The sequence below is a fragment of the Eurosta solidaginis genome, chromosome 1 (genome assembly GCF_040869045.1).
Source record: "Eurosta solidaginis isolate ZX-2024a chromosome 1, ASM4086904v1, whole genome shotgun sequence".
Taxonomy (NCBI): Eukaryota; Metazoa; Arthropoda; class Insecta; order Diptera; family Tephritidae; genus Eurosta; species Eurosta solidaginis.
In genome coordinates, this window is record NC_090319.1 from 55,929,234 (window position 1) to 55,956,614 (window position 27,381).

The following is a 27,381-nucleotide window of genomic DNA, read 5'->3' on the forward strand; positions in this document are numbered from 1 at the left end:
ACACCTTTCATTTGATACCCATATCGTACAAACGCATTCTAGAGTCAACCCTGATCCACCTTTATGGCATATCCCTAAATGGCGTCCACCTATAGAACTATGGCCCACTCCCTCATAAAATACTCTTTAACACCTTTCATTTGATACCCATATTGTACAAACAAATTCTAGAGTCAACCCTGATCCACCTTTATGGCGATATCCCTAAATGGCGTCCACCTATAGAACTATGGCCCACTCCTTTATAAAATACTCTTTAATGCCTTTCATTTGATACACATGTCATACAAACACATTCCAGGGTTTCCCTCGGTTCATTTTCCTACATGGTTATTTTCCCATATGTTGTCACCATAGCTCTCAACTGAGTATGTAATGTTCGGTTACACCCGAACTTAACCTTCCTTACTTGTTATTTATATTAAAGCTTTTATCATTTTTTTTTTAACTTTGAAAAAACTCCGAACACCATTCCTTCATTATATCCCTACAAGACAGGTACTCGTGAGGTGTCAGAGGCGTTGGTTCCACATTACAATTAAAGAATGGTTGGTGTCATGTGGGGACACATTGCAAGCGGGGCATACATTTTGTATGTCGGGGTTGATTCTGGATAGGTAAGAGTTTAACTTGTTACAGTATCCAGAACGAAGTTGAGCAAGAGTGACACGCGTTTCCCTGGGGAGTATGCATTCCTCTTCCACAAGTTTTGGGTACTTTTCTTTGAGTACTGGATTCACCGGGCAATTCCTGACATAAAGGTCCGACGCCTGTTTGTGGAGTTCACCAAGGACCTGCTTGTGTTTTTCGCTTCATAAGGCTGGATTCTCAGGTGCCGTATTTCCTCAAAATGCTTACGGAGATGACTCCTTAAGCCCCTAGGCGGTGCTGGTTCATCAATCAGATGTCTGTTGGGATGCTCAGGTTTCTGGGTATTCAACAGGAACTGTTTGGTCAGCATCTCATTTCTCTCCCTGATGGGGAGTATTCTCGCCTCAGTATGCAGATGGTGTTCTGGGGACATAAGAAGACAGCCCGTGGCAATTCTGAGTCCAGTGGGTAATTTTTAGGCTTGGCGACCATATGGGTGACGCGTAGCACGTAATCGGCTGGCTAATTGCTTTGTATGTAGTCATGAGCGTTTCTTTATCTTTTTCCCAGGTACTGCCAGCGAGGGATTTGAGGATTTTGTTGCTGCTCTGAATTCTCGGAACAATTGCGGCTGCGTGCTCACCAAAATGTAGATCCTGACCAAACGTCACACCCAAGATTTTGGGTGTGTAGAACAGTCGGTAGCGTAGTGCCATCGGCGTGGATGTTCAAAATGGTCGACATTTGGGACGTCCATGTTGTAAATAAGGTCGCGGAAGATTTAGTCGGTGATAATGCCAGGTTTCGCGAGGCGAAAAAACTGGAGAGATCAGGGAGGTAGCCGTTTATTTTATTGCATAGCTCATCGATCTTTGGGCCTGGGCCTGTGGCCATTATTGTGCAGTCATCGGCGTAGGAAACGATTGTGACTCCTTCCGGTGGTGAAGGTAGCTTAGATATGTAGAAATTAACCAAAAGTGGGGATAGGACACCACCCTGTGGCACCCCTTGTTTAATTCTCCTTTGAAGTTATTTCATTAGGTATGTTTTCGTTATCGCTAACCAAAACATATGCAACAACAACAACAACACGGTAACTGGCTTGCCGGTTACCCGTACCGGTTACCTTCTGTCATGGTTCAACTATATACAGGTTGGCTCATCTGTAAAGCAACAAAATATGTCTGTTCAAATAGTCAAAATCTGTGTATTGGTGTTGGTGCGAATGGTATGGAATGGAAACGTAAAACTTAGCAGTTTTTGTATGTGTAAGTAAAATGTTGCCAATGTGTTGGTTTCATTATGAGTTTGCCATCTCCTTTTGACAATCCCTTCGACCATGCAATGACATAAATAAAATCAGCTGATGAGATGAGCCAACCTGTACATAATTGAACCATGCCTTCTGTCAAACATAGTGTACAAGTACAAGTGTGTTGACTTAGCTGTCAAGCATTCTAACAGGTACTCGCTGGATTCGGAATGACAGCGAATTCAAAATGGATACCATTACCGAGTGCGCCGAATGATTGAAAAATTGAAAAAGTCGATACGATTGGTAGTCAAAAATGTTGTCGTTGAGGCCAAAAACGCGACTCTAGACCTGAGATTTCCATCAGGTGAGCGAGACTGTTTGTAGTTTTGACGTTTATCGCTTAGTGAACACACTTGTATAGGTACACTATGGTAGAACTCATCTACATATATGAAAAGGTTGATTTTGGTGCGGCCGCAAGGGCCAATTAAACTTCCTTAAGGGCCAATTAATGGTATAACCATAAAACAATAACCAGATAAAACAGCTGATCGAACCTACCTTATCGAAATCAATGTAATCGATTAAAGCCGGAGTCATTCTCATAAGGTTGGTCGAATCAGCTGTTAAAAGGTTACCGATACGGTTACCGATACAGCTCCAATGTCTCCAGCTTAAAGGTGCCATACCATAACGCTAACGCCATAACCATACCATAGCCAATTGGTTTTTGTAATTAATGTTATTTTTTTTTTTAATAAGCTGATACGGTCTGATATGCGCTAGTGCAAGAAAAAAAGATACACTTTTTCTCCACTTAACTCCCTACGTTTCGCCAATCTCCTTGCTATCCTCAAGGGCAGGATCTTTATTTTATAAGACACAAACAAAGATAATACATAAGAGACAATATCATAAAAAACATGTATAAGTGTCACTTACATTGAAAAGTTTGAAAAAATGTATAATATAAAAACATTAAACAATAACAGCAATTTTTTTAAATTTGAGTCACATCACATAATTTATCTGTACCATCAATGTCAGGTACATTTGTCAGACTGATTTGTTATCATAAACATAACAAATATGCTGCCGCGATTTCGTCGCTATCTTCCTTTTTGTTCATTGTTTTTTCTCTGTTTTTCAAAATATGTAGGCTCCCCAGTGTATATCTTGTTCTCTCTCTTTTCTCTGTGTCTAAAATTCTGACGTTTTGTATATCAGCTGTATGCGCATGTGTCAGTATATGTTGCGCAAGAGCTGTACCGCTTTTGTTTCTTCTTATATCCGATTCGTGTTCTTGTAATCGCACTCCTAGTGGTCTTTTTGTTGTTCCAATGTATATTTTGTTGCAGTCGTTGTTCTCTCCTCCGTTGCATTTAATTTCGTATATCACATTGTTTCTATGTTGTGATTCTATTTTGCTTTTGGTTTTGGTGTATGCAGTTGAGAGTGAGCAATTTGATTTGTACGCCAGAGATATGTCTTGTTTGTGTTCTTTTAAGTTTTTGTTTAGCTCTTCTATGCTCTTCATGGCTAAGGGTTAAAACTTTATTTATCATATTTTTAGCTGTATTGATTTTGTATTTTTTCGACTGGGCTGAGAGAAAATTTATTATTCTGCCTGACGCTATAGGTTTCGAGTACCAATTGAGAAAAATTTCATTGTTGTTTCTGTGTATAAGGACATCCAAAAACGGGATCTTTTGGTTTTCTTCTTTTTCCATAGTAAACTGTAATTTGTTATGATACTGGTTGAAAGTGTTCAGAATAACCTCAACGTCTCTTTGTTTTACAATAGCAAAAATGTCGTCTACATATTTTACTATAAACTTTATATTTATGTTGTGGAGTTTCTTTAATTGTAAAATGGTGGCATCGAGTAAATCGTCCATGATTACGTCCGCTATTGTCGGAGATAGGGGGTTGCCCATGGGCATTCCAAAGCTTTGCGTATAAGTTTTGTTATCGTACATGAAATAGTTGTTGTCCTTCAGACAGAAGTTCAGTATTTCCAGAAACTTATTTCTCGGTATGTTTATTTGGACCTGATGAAACTTACTCATTATGATTTTGATAGCAAGATATGTGGGTATGTTAGTGAATAATGACACCACATCGAAAGATGCCAATAAGTCGTCTTCGCATATTTCAATCTTCTCCAACTTATCTTTGAGTCTAAAAGAGTTTTTTATATTGTACTCGTCCGAAATTAAGTCGTTCAGCAATTTTCCAACAAATTTGGACAAACCATAGCAAGGAACATTGACCGAGGATGCTATTGGACGTAAAGGTAGATCCGGCTTATGAGTTTTCGGTAAGCCGTAAAGTCGTGGCGCATTAGGTGCTGTGCATGTAAGTTGCTGTTTGTCTTTAAAGTTAATTAGTTTGCTTTGGTAGAGTTCGTCGACGATGTTGTTGTTCTGTTTCTGTAGCTTGTTATTTGGGTCACTTCGGGCTACTCTATAAGTGCTTTTGTCTCCAAGCAACTTATTCATTTTCTCCCTGTAATCAGCTTTGTACATGACCAGTGTTTTGTTTCCTTTGTCGGAATCCGTTATGATAATATCATTTTTGTGTTGTTTTAAAAAGTTTTTTGTTTTATTGAACGTTGCGACTATAAATTTGTCTACTGGGTTGTGCTTTATGTTACGTCTGTATTGATTTATTCTGCTGCTTATGCGGCAGTTACCCACCGACGTGTGCCGTACGTAAGGAGGTTTGTCGTACGAAGCACGTTTGACCGAACTCTCAAGCCCGTAGGAATCAATGTGTGCGTCTGTGTACATGTACATAACATATTTGTGTGTGTATTGTTTACAGATAAGCACTGTTGCCATTGACCATTTTGCATGTATGCTTATGGAAACATCAACTTTTTCCAATTTAATTTTTGATATTGTAAAAGGCCGGAATACATATTAAATAAGTATAAATAGATTACATAATTATAATCAGCACTTTTACATAATTATTTCGAATTATTTTCACAATTTTTCAAACTTTAATTAGGTGTTTTTGCATAAAATTGCAAACGGTCAAAAATTAGCGCGCAAAAGTTTACTAGGCAACTCTGTCTAGTGAGAGAGCGATCAGCTGACACGTTCTTACGGAAAAAATCAAAATTGTTTTGATTTCTACGTTCCGGGCTACGTACGTACGGGCGTTGCACGTCGGTGAGTTTTCGTTTACATTGCACACTCATAAGATAGATCGTGTCAGCTGACACGTTTTTGGTACGTACGTTCGTGAGTAACTGCCGCATTAGGCGACATCTCTCCATTTCTTTCGTTCTCTCATCCTCAATTTGTGGTATGACTTGCTCAATTTCAGTTATGATCTTTAGCGGTATAAAGGTGGTGTTAGTAGTTGGTAGTGTAAATTTCTTACCAAGAGAGAGCAACCATTTAACGTCCTCCGGAAATTGAATGTCAGTTTTGTAGATAAAACAATTGTTGTTCATACATATACCTAAGTATTGCAATTGTATTTGTTTCAATCTCTCGAGCTTCGATGTTTGTGTCTTTTTTAAATCGTTCGCCACTCTCTGGCTTAACATGTTCTGAGTGTGCATGACGGAGTTGAAATCATTTTCACTGACGTTGCGCTTTAGTTGTTGTTCAGCATATAGAATTTGATCCTGTATAGATTTTATATTAATATTCGTTTGTGTGATTTCTATGTTCAGTATTTTTTTCTGGAACTGTTTTTTCGCTTTCTCTATTTGTTGCTTTATATTTTGTGATGTGGTTTGTATCTGTGTTCTTTTTGTTAAGTCCGTCAGATGCTGTGGTAGTATGTCGAACTTCCTACATTCCAATAGGAATTTTAGTGTAGCTGTCTGTTTTGTTAGTTTCTCTTTTTGTTTGCTGTGGTGTTTTAGATATGCGTGTGCATCCTCTCCGTTTTTATATTTCATGTGTTTGTAGAAATTCCGCATATTTACCTCTCCTTTTGGTTTCTCACCATATCCATAACCTAAAAATATTTGAGCTGGTGAATTTAATAACTTTTTGAAGGTTTTATTCATTGTTTTGGATACGTTATGACTAAGAGAATTATGTTTTGTGGAATATGTTTGTAATTTTTTGTGTTTTATTCATTTTTATGAAATTTTCACGATATTTGGTTAAGGCACCATTAATCGATTACATTGGAGATGGTTATGGACATTGTAAATTTTACCAAGTAGCGCAACTAACAACTGATCGGTGAAAATTCGCACATTCACACGCACAGTTCTCGACTAAGTTTCAAAAAAAAAATTTTGATTATTTAATTCAAATTTTAAAGTGAGATAATCCTTACAAATTTATGTATACAGAATATAAATGGCGTTTTTGTTGTTATTAAATCAATAGTTTTATTTATATTAAATCTTTTATCATTTTTTTTTTAACTTTGAAAAAACTCCGAATACCATTCCTTCATTATATGACATTCGACTGCCTAGTCCATTGCCTTCCACTCTATTCGCAACATAATCTCTACTTAAGCTGCCAAACTATATAGTAAACAATGGTTATGGATATTGATATGGTTACGACTATGATGTTAGGGTTAATGAAATTTAATTACCCTTTTAACCCTAAGGCCATAGTCATAACCATACCATATCCATAACCATCTCCAACGTTATCGTTTTGTATTTTTTTTTTTGTATTTTATTTGAAAATTTGTTCCTAGCACAAAAATTTTGACAAATTATTTAACAGTGCTAGTCATGAAATTGAACATTTATAATAATAAATTAAGTTAATTAAATTAAATATAACAGATAATAATTAAATATTTATTTATTTTTAGATATAAATCTTAAAACTAAAGAAAAGTAATTAATAAATATTAAAAAACAGCAGTAGTGATGATCATAACATTTGGTTGATTATAGATAGATAGTATTTACCAAATAAAGAAAGAAGACACACAGAAGGGAAAAGGGAGTTAGAAATTAACATTTTAACAACAACAAGTTGAGATCCAGTTTGATGTTAGCTCTTTTTTGAAGTGCAGAGCATTACTTAAGAGTCGGGGACTTGTAGGTAGGGAGTTCCAAAAACGTATTACAGTAATAAAGAATTGGCGTTCAGAGGTTAGCGTGCGGTATCTAATGTGCGTAAGAAGAAGCACCGATCTTGATGAATGCAGAAAAATAATGTTTAGCAACCTTTCAACATGATGTGATACGTGATCAAGTCTTTTCAACCCATACACATATCTAGCAATGTTGTTGTAAACAACATTTAGTTTGTTCTTGCACACATAGTCACAGTTTGAGTAATGGTGCCTTAACCTAAAAATTGTGAAACTTTCATAAAAATGAAGAAAACGCAAAAAATTACAAACATATTCCACAAAAAATAAGTCACTTAGTCATAACGTATCCAAAACAATATAAAATCTACAAAAAGTTATTAAATTCGCCTGCTCAAATATTTTTAGGTTATGGATATGGTGAAAAACCAATTGGTTGGCGATGATATGGTTATGGCATTAGCGTTATGGTATGGCACCATTAATCGATTACATTGGCATCCATAAGGTAGTTTCGATGACAAATAAAAACAGAAGATTGCGCATTGCGTATGTAAACAAAAGATCAACTGTTTTTTATGGGCAATTTTTACGTCATTTCCCTTTAGCTCTTGTTTTTTCTCTTTCTTTCATTCGCTCAAACACTCAAGTGTCACGGAGATGCGCAGAACGAATCAATTTTGAACTCGTGAATGCGCAATCTTCTGTGTGTGATATGTGGTTCGATCAGCTGTTTTATTTGGTTATATTTTTATGGTTATAAGTCGCCATTAATTGGCCTTGTGTCACGCACTATTTATGACAGGAGCTAGGTGCCATGTGGATACATAAATAATACTACTCACCCTGTGCTAAATTGCAGCTACTTTCACTAAGTTTTCTCTCTGTATATTTTTTTTGAGAGCACAAAAAAGTTTGACATTTCGGAAACATTTTCATCGACTTAAGTTTTTCAGGCCACAAAATTTCAGTCAAAAACCAGTAAATACAATGAATTCCAGCATAACAATCGAAAGGAAACGTGTAGATTGCAATGCACTACCAAAAGGTTGGCAGCGGGAAGAGGTGCTACGCAAATCTGGAATATCAGCTGGTAAAGTCGATGTTTACTATTATAGGTAAGTTTGAACGGTGTAAGATTTGTTATACATTTTGTAAAATATACTCTAAATTATCTATTTCGCCCTATACATTAATTCATATTCACCTATGCAATGCACATATCGTCTTACTACGTCTTCAAATACTAACAATTCCTAATAATAAATCGTGCACGAATTCGGCTAATCCCCACCATTACCTTTTCATCCTTTGAACAAAATAATGACAATCAGTCCTACTGGTAAAAAAATCGAAAGTAAACCACAATTGGCACGTTACCTTGGCGATGCTATTGATATTGGTGCATTCGATTTTCATAGCGGCAAATTTGTGCGTCACTTGCCACCACCTTCGATTTCACTATTCCGCTGTAGCAGCTTAACTAGCAATGGCACCGGTGTTGTTGGAAATGATTGCACATCAATGCCGCCACCACCTCCACAATGCAGTAGCGTTGGCGGTAATTCATCCCTTTCCGTTTGTTCCTCTCCAAATAGTAATGCACAATTACCTACCACTACGAATGCCAACATACTACAATCGCCAACGTCGTTTGCAACCACATCAAGTACGTCAACAAACGCATTAAAGCGCAAATATAAATCACAATCCCCATCCCAAATACAAAATCAGAATCCATCACAGACCCACCACCACCAGATGGTGGGCATACAAGCAAATGTCAATATGAGCAGTTGTGCACCAACGAGCTCACCTGGTGCTGGTGCTGCTGCAACAACAACAACAGCAAATTTACGTCAGCAATTAGAGTTCAGGTAGAGCGGTTTGCCAAGCTTTACTTTGATTTAGTTTTTATTTTACCATAAACAATTAAACCAATATTACCGTGTTGAAATTTTCTTGTTAAATACCTGAAGTCTGACTCTGCTATAACGAACAAACTTTTAGCAAAGATATCTGTAAATAAGCTGGTTTAAGACGGTGCCAATGTTATAGCTGTACCATGAATAAAAATTACAAATTGATTAGAAAATATAGACAAGCTTCAAAACTTTAAAAAATATCCATACGGAGTAATATTAAACTTTGAAAACATTGAAAAACGCCTTTATAACAAAGTACTCTATTAATCCCAACGAGTTCGTTATAATAGAGTCCGAATGAATTAAAAATAATGTTTCATGTTTATTATGCAGATAGCCAGTGTCATAATTAAAAGGTCGGTCAAAACATTTCTTTATTGTTATTTTAAACTACAGTTCATAGTAAGGAAATCAATTTTTAGGACCTAGTGTCTAGTAGTTTAGTGAAAGAAAAGAAGTTTATAATAAATTTACATATATATTTTTTTGAATAAAAATAACATAAAGAATACACTCTCCGGGAACAACGGAAGATATAATCGACACCTAGCAAACCAAAGCACCTCCGCGAGACAATCTGATCTAAGCAGCACTCAACATCAACCCTGATTTAAGTAACTATGTAGACACCACTTCTGACCTAGAAGGTTCAACTTGGTCACATCAAATCGTTCCCGAGATGGTCGGGCTAGTGTACTTTTCTGACACTAGTTTCCGGAACATACCGGATCTATATCCGGCAAAGGACCATAAAGAGTGGAAACACTCTCTAAAACTTTCGAAAAGTGGCTGTATCGTTAAAACAATAAAAGCCACGAGCTTCGCAGCAAACCAACAACGAAAAGACGGCCTTAAACCACACGACATATTGGACCTAACTATGCCACACTTCTTCAGATCTTAACGGATCTCAGGTCGCGTTAGGCTAGACAGGTCTTTCGCAGCCATCATCTAGATTATTCCTTAAATATACTTAGAGATGTCGGGACGTAGAGTAACTCCACAAAAGACTAACCGTATATTCGAGTGTTCAGTGTACTAAACCCTTTAACAAACGACAGCAAACCTTCTAACAGAAAATCCTTTCACTGTGGCATTGTTAATACCGAATATCTTTTGGTGTACTGATATGGAGTGATTCGAGTGATCACAGCAGTCGCACAGATCTGGAAGCATTCTGCACTTACTATCTATGTTATGCCTTTGCCAGATGCTACGTTCATAGCCGGACAAGGGCTGTCAAAACGGAATTGGCTTTTCTGTTGCTACAGAAAATTCCTTGTACCTATTTTTAGGTGATATTCAATGAATGTCTCAAACTTCGCCTACAAAGTCACATTACTCAAAGGCACAAAATTGTGCTCAGACAAAGTCTTCTAGATGGTTAACATTTTATTTGTGTTAATTTCTTGCTGGTCCTATTTAAATTGATTTCCTTGTGGTGTTTTATTCATAAGAGATCTACAAAAACTATTGACGACTTCATAATTATGAAACAAAGCCTATATCTTATTGTTGCATGCTGTCGACTTTCGTTCTGTTAAATATGAAGCGAAATAAGCAAGTTTACACAAACTTGCGCGAAATCTCACAAAAACCCAAAATTAATAAAAATATTTAAAACAAATTGGCGTATATACACATATTGACATACAGTTGAATACTTGACGCACGTCTTTACTCTTGAGTTTTTGTCTCTGCAGCGATTCGGCATAATATATTTTAATTTTGATTTCAATACTTAATGTTCTTGCTGTTGTGCTTGTCTTACTTGCATGTTATAACTAAGAAACGAACATGCTATGTGTTAAAGCTCTTTAAAATATTAACAGTTTGAAAAAAATCCTTTTATTAACTCTATATTACATTAATTGCTATAGCCGAACGCCACGAACAGACGCCTCTTTGGTGCCGCCTATACGACAAACTGCATCAATTTTTAAACAACCCGTAACAGTTGTGCGCAATCATGAGCATACAAAAGTGCGTAATGAAAACACAAAACAGACAAGTGGTCAGGATAAACCGAAACAAATGTTCTGGGAAAAACGGTTGGAAGGTTTGCGTGCTTGTCATCCTACTGGTGAAGAGTTAGAGGATATTGTTCTGCCTAAAAGTATACGCTCAATTGGACCAAATGTAACTGAACAAACTGTGCTGCAATCATTAGCTACTGCTTTGCATGTGCTCAATGTGCCGGTGATGGGCCAGGCTTCTACAAAGACTGAAATGAATAAGAATGCAACGGCATTTTTAAATCCAGAGCAGCCGCTTATGCAGGCCGTACTAATTTCAGATGACGATATTCGGCGACAAGAGGATCGTGTTACTGCAGCTAGAAAAAAGTTACAGGATGCACTCAAAATATAAGATTAAAAAGATATGTAAATCATTTTTATATAGTTATAAACTAGAATAGTTTTATTATTATGTCATGGGAATATATTATTTGATTTATTTTAAGATGACTATGTGTTCGAATTATGTTTAAACAATAATAATCGTAGCCTCTAAATGATACTTTTTACAAGAACATCTTTCATTTTATTTCAGCGTGCTTGAAATAGGACAGCGCGAAGATATTGGGCTCGCGCCTGGTTTTGACTTTGAATTAATACATTACAAATTACTAAATCAGGAAAATCCGCACACAAATCTTCAACACTTAAGCTGAAAAGTAGTTTGAGTTATCAGCTTAGAAAGACGTTGAAACTCTTATTCGATAACACTGCATTGCTACGTCATATTTGAAAATTTTGTATGAGTCTTTATTTAGAACGTTTTGATTCCACTTGCCCATTAAAACGAGCTCTTTTGACACCGTTAGAGCTTAATTACCCACCCTGTCGGAAAATCAACACCCCAAAACGAATCACTTAAAAAAGTATTTTTTATTTTTTTTAAGTTTTTAACACACACATTTTTTTTAATGATAAAACAATTGCTGGTGCTAGTCCGATACTTCTACATACAATATGTAATTTCCCGGTAGTTGCATGCAAGTATAAATTTTCTGAAAGAAAAGCCCGTTTGCTTATATCTCGAGTGTGGAGTTAGTCCATGTCATCATCCTCCAAAGATTCGTCGTCATCATATTCCATATCATTGTAATAAGGTCTTGAATTTGAAAACTGTAACAAAGATATATTTCTTAACTGTAAAAGCGTTTGAAATTGCTTTTTAAAAAATCTAAACTAACAATTTAAAGCACATAGTGGCTCGTTATAGAATAACTGGCAGGTCTTTCAGAGGTTCTGCTCGTACTTTTATTTACCTACATAACTTCTAGAAAATTTAAGGTGCTTAAATTGTTCACATTGTCTCTTCCCCATTTCATTCGGTGTCTCTACCCTTTCCAATTTTTAAACAAATCGAGTCAAAAATACGATTTTGGCAATAGACTGCTCGCGGAAAATATTATTATGAATGCTAACTTAGGATTTGTATCCCAAAGTTAATCTAAGCAGAATGCAACCTAAGGTTAGGAGGCTTAGAATACACCCGTGTCCTTTCGTAAGGACTGAGTAAAATATCCAAATGATTGAAGAGGTTGTGTAGCGCAACCCTTTGAAGGGGTTGACTGTTCGGGGGAATATAATTATGAATGCTAATTTAGGATTTATATCCCAAAGTTAATCTAAGCAGAATACAACCTACCTAGAAGACATAGAAATTGACGTTTTCACTTGGGAAAGACCTAGAAGGTAAGAGGCGACATAAATACACAAATTATTCAATGGTTTGTGTAGCGCAACCATATCAAAGGGTTGTCAGCGCAATTTATAGCTTATCCAACCCAATTGTCAACCTGACCTACCCGTGGCGAATACTGTTTCTTTAGCAGCCGAGGTTCTGGCGACTCCAAGCTCCATGGAACTAGAGGGTGGGGCGGTATGGCCTATAAAGTTCATTGTGGTCATATTGAAACGTTCCCGCGATGGTTGGGCTTGTACATTAACGGTACTTGTTACCGGATCTACATCCGGCAAAGGACCATCATCATCGATAACACTCCCCAAAACCTTGTTGTTGTTGTTGTAGCGATAAGGTTGCTCCCCGAAGGCTTTGGGGAATGCTATCGATGTAATGGGCCTTTGCCGGATACAGATCCGGTACCACATCACCATTATCGCCAGAGCCTCGTCTGTTAGTGAAACAGGATTCGCCGCGGATAGGTGAGGTTGACAATTGGGTTTGGAGAAGCTATATATTGCGCTGGCAACCTGAAGGGTTGCGCTACATAGCCCCTTGAATATGGTATTTTAGTCGCCTCTTACGACAGGCATACCTAACGCGGGAATATTCTGACCTCCTAACCCGCTGGGGTCCCCAAAACCTTCGGGGAGTGTCGCTATAACAACAACAAGAACAAAGATCAAGGACTGTCATTTCAGTGTAACCCCATTTAACCCCCACAAAGACCTAGAAGACAGAAATTTATATCATCTATTACCAATGCACATTGGGGTTGATTAAAGATCTGATTTAATTATTTGGTCGGAGCGAAAGTAAAGTCTTCAAACTTATTTTTAGCTTAGATCTGTAGGTAGGTAGATAGGAGTATGTACCAAGTTCTTTCAGGTGCGTACATACTAGCCATTTTTTCTTATAATGCATCTGGGTTCAATTATATTTATTCAACATGAGGGTGTCTAAGAAATTTAAAGAGTTCTGGCTTTACGACTAACATTCAAATACACTATATTTTACCTTAATATATAATAAATTTTCTGGTGTTCTTTTCTTCTTTGTTTTGAAGATAGATTAAGTGAGATTTGCATGCAATGGACGTAAAACATTATTTTAAAATGGTTCAAATTCTGGCGTTGTATTAAACGTTTGTAGTGACTAGAATTTATGATTTCAATTAGTAGCCAGATAAAATAAAAAAAAAAGAAAAAATAAAAATAATCAATAACTTACCTGTTTGTAAATTCCACGCCATGCAGCAAAAGTTCCCATTGCAACCACGGCGCCAACTGTTGCCAATATTTTTGTTTTCTTCTCAGACTCCACAAAATGGCGCTCCGTAGCCGTTAGCATAGGATCGTTGGACGATTGACTTCTTATGGCTTTACTCGAATTGAAAGCTTCATTTTTGAAAATGTCTTTTGTTATGCGATTTATAAAATACACTAAATTTCGGCAGCCTTTTATGTGATTTTGTAGTGGATTATTTGGCAGTGTAGCTTGAAAAAGCACCGCTAGATAGGAATATACGATGGCATCAAATTCACTGAAGAAATTACCAAAAAACCATACTTTCTTTCCCAATTTTTTCGATAGAAGATTAACACACTTTTTGGCATTTGCAACGAGCTATAAAAAACAATACGTATTAAAAAGTTTGTTTTACAATAAATTTAAAGAAGTAGACAAAATACCACATACATATTCAGCCTCATGATTTTCAAGTTTATCACGCGGATCAAAACCGCCCATCACTATAAGAATATCACACGCTTCACGCTGATAACTGCTTGGATAGAAGAAGTTAAATGGAAACAATGTACGCTTAGCATAAAGACTGCGTGTAGTATCAAAATTATTTGGTTCGCCATACATAAAATAATAATAGTATGGATGTAGATTAGTGAAAACCCAGTTGGTGTATGCGGTTGAGAGGAGTTTATGATTTGCTTCTAAAGAACCATCTATTGGGTAGCCCTAAAATAAATGCAATTAGTTAAAAAGAGGATAAATTAAATATAAATTGAGTGGACCAAGAAAACACGAATAAAAACTAGTAGATTTCCATTAAGTTGTAACGGTGCAACACACAATACGCGTAGTTCCGGTTTTAAGGCTAATTCAATAAACACAAGTTCAAAAAAAAGAGGTTAAAAAATTTAGTCCTCAACTTATCAGTCGTGAGCGCAGTAACGACCAATTGTTGTTGTTGTTGTTGTTGTGGCGATAAGGACACTCCCCGAAGGCCTTGGGGAGTGTTATAGATGTTGATGATCCTTTGCCGGATGCAGATCCGGTACGTTCCGGTACCAAGCCCGACAATCTCGGGAACAGCAATGGCTGATAGAGAAACAGGATTCGCCACGGGTATGTTAGGTTGACAATTGGATTGGAAGAGTGTAAATTGTGCTGGCAACGCCTTGAAAGGGTTGCGCTACACAACCTCTTGAATCAATTTGGTGTTTTAGTCGCCTCTTACGACACGCATACCTGCCGCAGGTATGTTTCTAAGCCCCCTTACCCGCTGGGGGATTGACATGCCTCTAGATTCTTTCAGTGAGTACATATATTTACTGAAGGTACCAAATATCGCAAGCTCTTGTATCTGTGTCCAATACCTTAGGATGCGTATCTTTGCAGTGGCATATTTTCCACTAAGAGTAGTGCTAATTAATATATGTATATTCTTCTCTAGCACTCTGTTTCTTTTAATTAATTTGAAGTTACTAGACCATTCTTCTTGCCGCGCTTATTTTTATTTATGGCCAGCCGGTAAATAGCACCAAAGTTCATTCACCCCACATTTTACTCTTTCCTTTTCGAATTGGCCGCAGTTTTGCTATGTTGTTATTTATAAATATATTTACGTAAATTCTACGTTTACTGGTCCTCTTCATATTATGTGCATATTTACCACATATTTTTCACTCACCTCTTTATCCAGCAGGTTTTTGATTTCTCTATAGCCACAGAATCTTTTATTGCCAATTTGTACATATGGTAATTTCCCGGTGCTCGAACGCATCGGATTTGCATTTGTGTCGATTTGTAATGGACATCGCGTAAATTTAACTAAGCACTACAATATAATAACAATTTTATCATTGAATTACAAAATATTTATTTATTTTTTCATGTATATTTGTGTTATAAAACAAACCAAGCCTTGATTTATAACAACTACACCGGTTAAATTAAAACTCAAAAAGACTGTGATGCAACTTTTCCCTGAATGGTTGAATACACCACCGTTGTAGTTTTTTCTTACCAGCGCTCGCATGCAATCAAAATCGATGGACGGCAGACCCCATTCGCCTTTATATACGTACAGCACTCCACCTAAATGCATTTTTCAAATTACTTTTAATTTGAAATGCATTTACAACTGAAAATATATTAAATAAATAGCACTGACACAAAAGTCGTAGTTTTACGCAAATGAGTAAAAACAATTTTGCTAAGGCAAATGAGAAATCAGCTGATTGTATCCATGGCAGAACGATATGATTCCGCCATGATTGTATCAAAAGGAAGACGGAAAACAGGGATGCCAGCATTGTGAATTCCTACAAATGAAATATCTTTCTATTCCTCCATTGCCATACCTAGCTGTCAAATAATAGCTGACAGGCAGAATGGCTGTCGCGAATGGAAGAAAGGTTTGTTGTTTGCTCGCCGTTATTAAATTGAAGTTACATGAATCGCCAATTTGTGTTTCAAGTCACCTTTTCTTTTAATTGTGTATACAGAAAGTCAGACTACATATTGCCTTTAATTTGTAAAATCTAGTGTCGGCTACAAAAATGTTTGAAAAACACTATTGAGCAAATGATTTTAGTAATCGAACAGCGATAGACCAGGTGATCGAGGCTGTTTACTATTGTGAACGTTTTTATCAAACATTCGCCCCTTGTATGAATTAATACTGGTTGCCAAAATAAAGAATATTGGTAATTCATACAAGTGGCGAATGTTTGAAAAAAACGTTTACAATAGTAAAAAACCGGTATCATGACTCAATTGAGCCGTGATGACAGTTCGATTACTTAAATCAGTAGTATTTTTCAAAAATGTTTGCAGGGGACTGCTCTCATATTTTCTAAATTAACTTGATTTTAAAAATATTAATATTCATTTGGTAATTCTTTACTTCAGCTCACAACTGCTAAAACTCGCCGGGAGAAGTGTCAAACGACGCGTTTTGATCCCAGGGCCACGAATCCGAAAGCGGAAATTCAAAATTTTATTTTTGTCAAAAGATATCCAAAAAAACCGAAAAACGGCAGCGGAGCGCTCCGAAACCGGGCGTGGGATCCATAGTATTTTTGCGCAGAACGCCTTTCTGCATCGGTGACCTTCGGCCGCGCTTATATAAAAGGTCTAATTGAGGGTTCGACTGGTAATACGCTACCAAACATATCGAGTGACGTGTCAAAAGACGCGTATTGACCCCGACAATAATAATCCGAATTCGGAAGAGAAAATTTTTATCTCTGTCAGGAGATATTTGCAGTTGAAGTTGGCGATTTTCATGTGGTTGTTGTAATGTTGTGTACCCACAAAAAAAATTGTGAGCATAAATGTTGCGCGGATATAGTTTTGGTCTCCAAACCGGTGTTGGGCCCACCCAGGGTAATTGTTTATAAGCGCGGCCGAAGGCCGCCAATGCAGAAAGGTGCAAAAATACTTTGTATCCCACCCCGGTTTCGGTGGGACCCGCGGGTCATTTTGCGGTAATATTTTTTGAACGAGTTAAAATTTTTTGTTTTCCGCGGTAATAGTCTAGTTGAGGGGTCGACTGCTAATACGCTACGAAAAATATCGAGAGAGGTGTCAAGAGACGCGTCTTGACATCAGTATTAACAATCTCCGTTCTCTCTGTCAGCTATTATTTGACAGGTAGGTATGGAAATGGAGGAACAGAAAGATTTTTCATAACTGTTGTGTTGCCTATGTGACGCTTTGACAGTGCCGCTGCAAATCTATTTTGGGCTTTACACATTTGGTATGCATTGTTTGTTTTGGTTTCGTGTTTTGTTATGTTACTTTTTCGTAAACAAAGCAAACCGCGGGTATAAAAAAAGTATCAAAAAAGTTAAAAGAAAATCGAATTCGACCTTCTCTGATTGAACCATTCAAAGATTGTCTTTGGTGCCAATACAAATGATGGCATTGGTAAATTACGACAGCAGCTGCTCGTCTGACGAGACTATTGATGAAATTGACTGTCCTGAAAATAGAACCTCGTTGGCAAACAATCTTGGCGAACCATTGCCAAAGATTACAAAGAAAGGGCAAGCTTTATATATTAAATAAGATGCAATTTTTCTCAATAACAGAAAATTCCCCTTCCAGAAGCTTACCTGGCGCTCTTTCATTATTAGGAACAGAGCGTGCAACTTCCACCACTATAAACGAACATCATGACAATCCAGCTGAACATGCTGGACGAATACGAAGCTTTAAACATGAGCGTGGCAATTGGGCGACATATGTATACATTGCAGGTAATAAATTGTGAATATGCATTAAATACAAGATTATTGTTACTTAGGCTAGACTTGAAATGTTTATTGTTCAATGTTTCGCCCCAATCAAAGGCACTAACGCTTAAAGAAAAGTCATCGCAATCGAATTTTAACCTAGTTCTCTAACCTTGTTTCCGATTAGTGATACATTAATGAACTAATTAGAAGTCTAATGTAAAATCATAATATTTCTCTAACGAAGCATTCCCATTTTCTCATCCTCGTAGGCCGAATGGCCAATGTATCGTTAATAAGCCTCTGATTTGAAATATTTCTTTTCGTCAACATGATAGTCAAATCTAAGTACCCTATCTTACTCATTTGCTGTTTAGCCGATTTAGCGGTTTTCGGCCGTCCAACAAGTGGCGCCGGTCATTCCTCTTCAAGGCAACTTAGTTTGTTGTCATGGAACTTGGGGGGTGGGGAGGGAGGGATGGCCTGAAGGTTTAATGTGGCCATATAAATCGTTCCCGTTATGGTCGGGCTAGCACCTTAATGGTGCTGTGTTACCGGAGCGTACCGGATCTGTATCCGGCAAAGGACCATCACATCGATAACACTCCCCAAAGCCTTCGGGGATCAACCTTATCGCTACAACAACAACAACAACCCTCGTTCATTGTGCAAATCAATATGGAAAATTATTTTACTTACGAGGTTGCAATTGTTACCAGACAGTTGCTTGATTGAGAAAATTGCCTTAATATTAAGAGTGAATAAAAACCTTGGTTAGGAGGCAAATAAAAACTACTTGCTTTATCACCGTGGCAGCCAGTCTTACCTCATGTTACCGGTATCACTATGGAATATCAAACATAAGACGGTCTCTGTTCCGACGAAAGGAGTTTCATGCCTTGTGGATGTTTTAGCTGCAGCCGTAAAGCACAAGCCGGAGGTTGTGAAATGTGCTTCTGTCGGATCTGAATACCTGCGTTTGCTACGCTGTCTTGCTAACAATTTGATGAGACTACACACTCCCGGCAGCTACTATAACCTAACCGTACTCCATCTTGCTGATTCGTCTAACTTTGACTTTTTGTGACATTTTGATAATTTTGAACATTTTGTTGTAGCGATAGGGACACTCGCCGAAGGTTTTGGGGAGTGTTATCTATGATGATGGTCCTTGCCGTCTTGGTAACAAATACCATTAAGGTACTATCCCGACCATCTCGGTACTGACCCTATTGAACCTTTTAGGCCATCACACCCCCCCCCCCCCCCCCCCCCCCCCCCCCCAGGCTCCATGAGGAACTTGGGTTCGCCAGAGCCTCGACTTTTGTAACAGGATTCGCCTCGCGTAGGTGAGGTTGACAATTGGGTTTCGGAAGTTATGAATTAAGATTACCAATCCCTTAAATCCCTTGAATTATTAATTTCGAACATCCTTTATTTTAGTAAGATCCGAACAATTGGAAGATCTGCAGGAAGTCTGTCAGCAAGTATTAGCTAATCTTGTAAACGATTTACACACTATCAAAGATTTACACATAAGTCTTAGTCGTACAGTTGTATTGCAATATCATCTCATCGATTCGTTTGTGGAATCGCTGAAAAATGCGCTAGAACTTCGAGACAGGTAACTAAATATTTGGAAATATTAGTAGCGAACGACCGACACTCGGTGTTTTTATACACCGAAAGTGCGCCAAAAGTTCCTCGACCGAAAAGAAAACAGTATTTAATAAAAATACGTAGCTCTCTGCTCAGTTCGCCTTTGAAAATAGTTCTTAGGTCGTTTTCTCAATATATCGCACACTAACTACAAAAGAGTCATAACTTAAAATGTTTCAAAATCGTTTTTTCCCTTAAACCAATTCACAGTACACATCTCTAACTGCCCCTTAAATTTCGTTGTCACTTTTTTCTTCTTTAACTGGAAAATTACCGTTATGCCAGTTTTGATGTTCACTGCATCCATTGTGCAAACGATGCAATGCGCTGTATCAACTAATGAGTACTATTTTTGGTTGTGTCAATGTGCTTAAGAACAAGTGAACAGTTTTTTTACGCATAAAGCGTATTGTTTTAAATTCTGACTATCTTGCTGCAAAAAAGTTTTAACTTTGTTGTGTATTATGTTATGGAATCGCATCTATGATGGAAGCAGTAAGGAAGGCGGTCGGCATGATATGTTGGTGCACAGTGGCTAGTCATTGTCGGCTGGGGCGGGTCCTTGCCAACCTTACTGTTCCTGCGCCATAAACAGAAAAATGTTCCTATCATGCCTATCAAAACTAGCAGCTGTCAAATTCAAAAAACCTGGCAGAAGCGCAGAGACCGACTCAAAACGCTTATAAATTCAAAAGAAAACAACATCCGGCCGAACCGGATGTCACGGACAGACCGTTAACATTCGGTTCGGCCGGATGTTGTTTTCTTTTGAATTTATAAGCGTTTTGAGTCGGTCTCTGCGCTTCTGCCAGGTTTTTTGAATTTGACAGCTGCTAGTTTTGATAGGCATGATAGGAACATTTTTCTGTTTATGGCGCAGGAACAGTAAGGTTGGCAAGGACCCGCCCCAGCCGACAATGACTAGCCACTGTGCACCAACATATCATGCCGACCGCCTTCCTTACTGCTTCCATCATAGATGCGATTCCATAACAGATGGCGCCCAACGCGATTTGGTGCCCGAGGCGCTGTCGCGCTGGTCGTTTTGGTCAACTTGTGAAGTTGACCATCCCATCAGTCCGAGGTGTGCAGCCGCAGGAGCAGCCACCTGCGTTGCGGTGGGATGGTTGGACGGATCAAGTTGTCCAGAATGATCATCGTTGACTGTTGCTGAGGGCGCCATAACAGATGGCGCCCAACGTGGCACCTAAGGCGCTGGCCGCGGGGGTCAGTCGGGTCAACCTGTGAGGTTGACCATCCCACCAGTCCGAGTGAGCAGCCACAGAAGCTGCCACCTACGTTGCGGTGGGATGGTTGGACGGATCAGGTTGTCCGGGCTGGTCATCGGGGGCAGTGGCCGAAGGGGTCACGGGACTTCACGTCAGTCCTCCGGATTTTTTTGATTTCACCCAGTGAGGCAGTGCTGCACGCACTTTATTTTTTTTTGTAATTGGGGTTTTTTTTTGTTTTCCCGGAAAGTTGTCTGCAGTCGGCATTGGAAAATATATGTCCGCTAATTGGGTTTTTTTTTTCTCTTATTAGTAAATTTTAAAAAGTTTTTTTTTGTAAAGTAGTTTTTTTAGTTATATGCCGAATTTTGTGTTGTCTTGTGTGAGAGTGTGTGAGTTGGAAGAACCCCAGCTCATCCCACGTCCCAGGTGGTAGATTCGAATACCACCTGGACTGTGACGGGTTGAGCTGGGATTCAGAGTGGCACTCCTTCCTGTCCCGCCAGACTGGGGGAGCGGTTCCGAAACCGCTCCACCCATTGCGGCGGAGGCAGGAGGGGTGTCCAGCGAGGATGGACGGGAGGCCTCAACACCCCCAACCAGTCCCAGGGGCAAGCCCCCTGGAGACTGCCCCTGCGTTGCGGCTGGGCGTGTTGAGACCGACCCGTGTGGGCCTGGAGTGACCCTAGTGACCCCAACCAGTCCCGGAGGGGGCCTTAAGACCCCCTCGCACTGCGGTTGGGAGCACTAGGGACATGTATGAATGAGTTTATGTAATTTTTTTTTTTTCATTTTTTAGTTTTGCCTGTATCCCGAGTGCCTTCGGAGGGGGATGTCAGCATTCCCATGAGTATTAGGACACATATTTAACTGAAAATTTTTTTTTTTTTTGCGATTTTTTTTTTGCAGTAATTATTCGCGCTCAAATTTTTATTTTTTTTTTTCCTCCATATAATTTTTTTTTCTAAGCGCCGTACGGGCATAAGTTTTGCTTGACCAAAAATTTTTTTTTCCCCCTGAACATGTCGCGCGACCAGCCATTCGGGCATCAGGGCCGGAACACACCGTTCGGGAGCGCGGGGAATTACAGGGGAAACCCGAATCGGGGTAGCAATAATAGGGGGGCTTTCCCCAAGGCCAAGCGTCCCTTGGTGGTGCACACCCCAGTAGGGGGACATCGCGGAGATCCCGCGCTGTTTAACATAGGCTCGGACCTGAACGACCCGCGCGACAAAATAGACATACCCGTAAGCACCAGTCATGTGAACGTGCACGATATCTCGGGGCTAATGCCCAATGCGGCGATCTACGCACCCGAAGGAGCTGGTGCCTTACCCCCAAACCAGGACATAGGAAATTTCGGAGACGCTACAAGCGATCGGACCTTAGGAACGCAGGACGAAGCCAACCGTGCAGGCTCGTGGGTGGACGTGCTACACCAACTGTTTCAGGCTTCGCAGGAGGAAATGCGGAGAGAGATGGGCTCAATTAGATCCAACATGGCCCAGCTCAACGCCGCTCTCGAATCCACGCAGCAAGCGCACCAGCAACACAGGAACGCGAGTAGGATGGACCGTAACCCATTGCCATCGGGAGTACCACCAATGTACCCGACTCCAAGCAGCATCACCGTAAAACCGCAGGAGTGGAAAATCGCGTTCGACGGCAATGGCAGCGTAGCCGATTTTCTGTTTAAACTGAACACTTTGTGTGAGCGCACACAATGCCCGGACGAACAAATAATGGCCAGTTTCCACTTGTTCCTTTCTGGACGAGCCGAAGAATGGTACTGGCTGTTTACCAAACAAAACCCAAATGCGACTTATGCCTTCTTGTGCTACTCGTTAAAAAGAGAGTTTGGCACTTTGAAAACGGACCACGAGATCATGATGGAGATCTCCATGCGGAAGCAAAAGGCAAGTGAGTGTTATGACGTGTTTCACGCGGACATAATCTCCTTGAACGCGCGCTTAAGGGAGCCAATGTCAGAGCTTCTACTGATTGACATAATAAAAAGGAACGTCAACAGTAGCCTTAAGCTAATGCTTTTTAATGCGGACGTGAGGAACCTCCATGATCTACGCGATGTAGCACGCAGAGGTGAACAAGTGCTGAAAGAGAGCAAGCTGTTGGGAGCCATTTACCCAGGACGGCATGTAAGCGAGGCACGCGTGACAACCCCGGACATGAAGATGGAAGGTGAGGACGGCGAGATAGATCCGCAGATAGAGGCGCTGGAATATAGACGCAGCAGAAGACCGGACTACTCGGGAATCCAATGCTGGAATTGCCAAGGAATGGGGCACTCCTATATATATTGTGAGGAACCCATAAAAAGTCCTTTTTGTTTTAAATGTGGGTATAAGGGTGTATTCACCCCCAAATGCCCTAGGGACCATCGCAGGCAGGGAAACCAGTACCCGAGCGAGAAGGCGGGGGAACCTCGTTCGGCTTCATAGCCCCCACATCAGCCAGTGCTCGAGGCGTCGTCCCGTGCGCTGACCCAGAGGGCGAATCTCTGCATGGAGGTGGTGAGCTTCCGAGGTGCTGTAGTACCCTGGCAGAAGAGCCCTCCAAAGTAATAATAACTTACCCTGACAGTACAGACAGTTCTGAAGCCGAGAGTCGAACGTCCTCTTTCACGATGGGCGAGCAAATCAAAATTCTGCGACGCCAGCATAGGGATGTCGCGTGCCAAACGCAACTTTTCCCAACCCTAAAAGAAAGGGAGGATAGGTATGAACAATTGAGACATACCATTTTTGACCAATATCCGGTATCGGACAATATTTTGAAGTGTAGGAAGAGATACCACCGGAGAGTACAGGAGCGTAGACTGTTGCAAGCCACCACGTTAACGCTTACAGAGGACGAAAGGCCTTTAGTAAAGGCTAGAATTAAAAATAGTTTTCTTGTAGGGTTGTTAGACTCGGGAGCCAACGTCTCCATCTTAGGGAAAAATGGAGTAGAATTCCTAAAGGATAACGGCTTCGAATATCAGCCCTTACATGCGTTCGTATATACCGCAGGCGGCAACAAACAAAAAATTTTAGGCTCAGTATCTCTGCCGGTCACTTTTAAAAATCTCACAAAGATTATTCGTTTTTACCTTGTTCCCTCATTGCTCCAAGAAGCATACTTCGGGGTAGATTTTTGGAGAGCATTCGCGTTAGCTCCCGAAATATTCCCGAGCGTAGAGTGTTTAGAGACTAGGCTTGAAAAGGAAGAGGAACTTAACCTCCATGAATTGTCACCAGAACAGAAATCAGGATTGCGAAAAGTCATCGAGACGTTTCCTTCGTACGAGAAGTTAGGCCTAGGGCAAACTAAATTAGTGGAGCATCACATCGACACCGGTGATGCTGTACCCATAAAAAGCAAACATTTCCCTCTTTCGCCGCCGAGGCAAGCCGAAGCTTTTAGAGAACTAGACAGGTTACTACAGTTAGGAGTTATAGAGGAATCCAACTCCCCGTGGTGTAGTCCTGTAGTACTGGTCCGGAAACCAGGCAAAGTCAGGCTGTGCATAGATTCGAGAAAGGTCAACGCGGTGACTAAGAAGGATTCGTACCCCCTACCCCATATCAACGGCTTATTGAGCAGACTCAAGGACACGCATTTTATTAGTGGCATTGATCTGAAAGACGCGTTCTTCCAGATCAAATTGACAGAGTCCTCAAAGGAAAAAACAGCATTCGCAGTTCCGGGGAGGCCTCTGTACCACTTTAAGGTGATGCCATTCGGTCTGTGCAATGGACCGCAGACTATGAGTAGGTTGATGGACAAGGCAATTCCTTCGCGTCTGCGAGAAAATGTCTTTGTCTACCTGGACGATCTGATGGTGTGTAGTACCAATTTTGAAGACCACCTGGAATTGCTAGCGGATGTGGCCAAATGTTTGAAAGACGCAGGTCTGACAATAAACGTAGAAAAAAGTAAATTTTGTCAGATGGAAATACGCTACTTAGGATACTTGATAGGCAGCGGGTGTCTGAAAGTGGATCCGGGAAAAGTAGAAGCAATACAAAACTTCCCGATCCCTAAATCCCCTCGGCAAGTGCGTAGGTTTGTGGGCATGGCGAATTGGTACCGAACGTTTATTACCAATTTTGCTGACTTGGCAGGTCCCTTGACCGACTGTCTCCGTAAGTCAGCAGGCCCGTTCAAGCTTACCTCTGAAGCTGTAGAGGCCTTCGAGAAGCTAAAAGTAGCTTTGAGTTCCGCCCCTGTTTTGGCCCAACCAGACTTTTCAAGGGAATTCGTAATACAATGCGACGCTTCCAAAATAGGTGTTGGCGGAGTGTTGTTCCAGGTCGACGATGAGGGCGCTGAGCATCCAATCGCGTTCGTATCGAAAAAACTGAATAATGCTCAACGCAATTATACAGTAACCGAGCTGGAATGTCTCGCAGCCATAATTTGCGTGAAGCGTTTCCGACCCTATGTCGAAGGATTACCTTTTCGGATTGTTACGGACCACTCCAGTCTCAAGTGGTTGATGACACAAAAAGACTTGAGCGGGAGATTGGCGAGATGGTCACTCCTACTGCAAAGATACGATTTTAGAATGGAACATCGTAAGGGCACCCTGAATGTAGTACCAGACGCGTTGTCGCGTTTTGACGTTGACGAGTTAACTTTCACTACCACACCCGGAGAAATAGACTTAGTCTCTCCCGAATTTACCAGCAATGAGTATTTAGACTTAATTCGGACCGTCACCGAAAACGAGGAGTCACTTCCGGATTTACGAGTTGTGGACGGTGTAATCTTCAAGAGAGTTAAGTTTCGTAAGGGGTTGGAAGGGGAAGAAGACTCGCTGTGGCGTTTGTGGTTGCCAAAAGGGTTGACTGAGGAAGCAGTGAGATTAGCACATGACGCTAACCGGAGTTACCATGGCGGATGGCAGAAAACCTTAGAGCGTGTTAGGCAGAAGTACTTCTGGCCGCAGCAGGCTAAGGACGTCAGGGACTACGTCCAGCGTTGTGACACCTGCAAAACGGTAAAACCCACCAATCAGCAGTCGAGACCACCTATAGGGAGTACCTTTGAATCCGAAAGGCCATTTCAGCGGTTGTATTGCGACTTTCTAGGGCCGTATCCGAGATCCAAGCGGCGAAATCAATTTCTTTTCATAGTACTAGACCATTTTTCCAAATACGTTTGGCTAAAACCCATGCAGAGAGCTACCACTGTTAACGTTATAAATTACTTCGCTTCAGAAATTTTTCCGGCTGTAGGGGTCCCTGAGTTTATTCACAGTGACAATGGTAAACAGTTTATCTCGAAGGAAATGAACCAATTTTTTGCAAACTACGGGGTGACGCACGTGAGGACGGGGCTATATTCTCCCCAAGCGAACGCATCCGAACGCGTCAATAGAGAAATTGTTTCTAAGATTAGGATTTTCCTGAAGGATAAACCTGACCACACTAATTGGGATAAGCATATACCCGAAATTTTATCAGTTTTGAGAAGTGATTTTCATACGGCGATTCAGTGTTCTCCATACTTTGTATTATATGGCCAAAACATGGTCCAGCATGCCTCAACGTACAACATTTTAGGGAAACTCGACAGCCTTCGAGAAGACCAGGTTACGGTAGAAAGCCGAGCTGACAAGTTGACCAATATTCGTGAGCAGATCCGTAGAAATTTAGATCAGGCCAAGGATAGGGGAGCAATCACCTATAACAAGCGCTCTAGGCAAGTCAACTACAAGGAAGGTCAGGAAGTTTTCAGAAGAAACTTTGCCTTAAGTAACTTCAAACAGGGCATTAACGCCAAATTCTTACCGAAATACCTGAAGTGTCGCGTGCTTCGAAAAGTAGGCAATGCGTTGTATGATCTCGAGGACCTAAACGGGAAATTAATAGGTCGCTTCCACGCTTCGGACATTCGTCCGCAATGAACCGGAAAACGTTTCCCTACCGAACTACAATTTGATTTTTTTTTGTATACCCACCAATTGGACTTTTGTCTGGGCGTTTTGGCGGTCGGGGACATCTCGCCCAGTATCCTCCCCGAGCACTGACCTCATAGGATGTTCACACGCGACTCACCGAGGACCGTGAACACCCTGGCAGTCCACGCTTAAGCCGGACTAGCCTTTCGGAGTTTGGACGAGTTCTCCCCATCAAAATGTCTATACTTTTTTTTTGTCTTGCCTTTTGTGGGGGCGATAACCACTAAAACCTTTCGGAGTTTTGACGAGTTCTCCATAACAAATGTCTACTTGCCGCAAAGCCCTTTTAAAACTAGGAAACGAAATTAATTCCCAAATTTGACTAAATTTTTTTTTGATGGACCTATGTTGCCCGGCTAGCTCGTAGTAGGACTTTGAGACTCTTATCTCAGGGGTGAGTCGTGCCCCACGTTGCTTGTCGTCGAAGTTCCCTGGCAGTAGCTTCCCACAGCTGACCCGGTTTCCTGTTCGCTTCATCGTCAGGTCTCCAAAGCGAAGCAGGTTTGTTACGGTCTGCTGCTACGGCATATGGCTGCGATCCACTTGG

General features: G+C 40.3%; 3 protein-coding genes across 6 annotated transcripts in view; 2 read left to right on the top strand and 1 right to left on the bottom strand.

The window, feature by feature from the left end:
• The first annotated feature begins 7,766 nt into the window (after positions 1-7,766).
• Positions 7,767-11,341, top strand: MBD-like (methyl-CpG-binding domain protein 2). Of its 2 annotated transcripts, XM_067767758.1 has the most exons (3): positions 7,767-8,001; positions 8,218-8,760; positions 10,689-11,341. In XM_067767758.1, the coding sequence occupies exons 1-3, from the start codon at positions 7,874-7,876 to the stop codon at positions 11,176-11,178; spliced, it is 1,161 nt and encodes a 386-aa protein (XP_067623859.1). In that variant the 5' UTR covers positions 7,767-7,873; the 3' UTR covers positions 11,179-11,341. The 2 variants fall into 2 exon arrangements, with proteins under 2 accessions (XP_067623859.1, XP_067623941.1); XM_067767840.1 differs by lacking the exon at positions 8,218-8,760.
• Positions 11,342-11,680: 339 nt separating this feature from the next.
• Positions 11,681-16,010, bottom strand: LOC137240928 (metaxin-1 homolog). Of its 2 annotated transcripts, XR_010949877.1 has the most exons (6): positions 15,767-16,010; positions 15,431-15,577; positions 14,200-14,475; positions 13,732-14,127; positions 13,519-13,656; positions 11,681-11,939 (listed from the first exon to the last, which is right to left on the bottom strand). XR_010949877.1 is itself a non-coding variant. In XM_067767970.1 (5 exons), exons 1-5 carry the CDS (start codon positions 15,845-15,847, stop codon positions 11,862-11,864), a joined length of 978 nt encoding a protein of 325 aa, XP_067624071.1. In that variant the 5' UTR covers positions 15,848-16,008; the 3' UTR covers positions 11,681-11,861. The 2 variants fall into 2 exon arrangements, 1 of the variants encoding a protein (XP_067624071.1); XM_067767970.1 differs by lacking the exon at positions 13,519-13,656 and having other exon boundaries at positions 15,767-16,008.
• Positions 16,011-17,540: 1,530 nt separating this feature from the next.
• Positions 17,541-27,381, top strand: part of LOC137253737 (U6 snRNA phosphodiesterase 1) — a 39,215-nt gene continuing 29,374 nt past the window's right edge. For both annotated transcript variants that reach the window (XM_067791171.1, XM_067791163.1), the window contains exons 1-3: positions 17,541-17,792; positions 17,854-18,005; positions 19,425-19,605. In XM_067791171.1, coding sequence (XP_067647272.1) covers positions 17,662-17,792; positions 17,854-18,005; positions 19,425-19,605 — 464 coding nt within the window. In that variant the 5' untranslated portion in view covers positions 17,541-17,661. The remainder of the gene's footprint in view (positions 17,793-17,853; positions 18,006-19,424; positions 19,606-27,381) is intronic.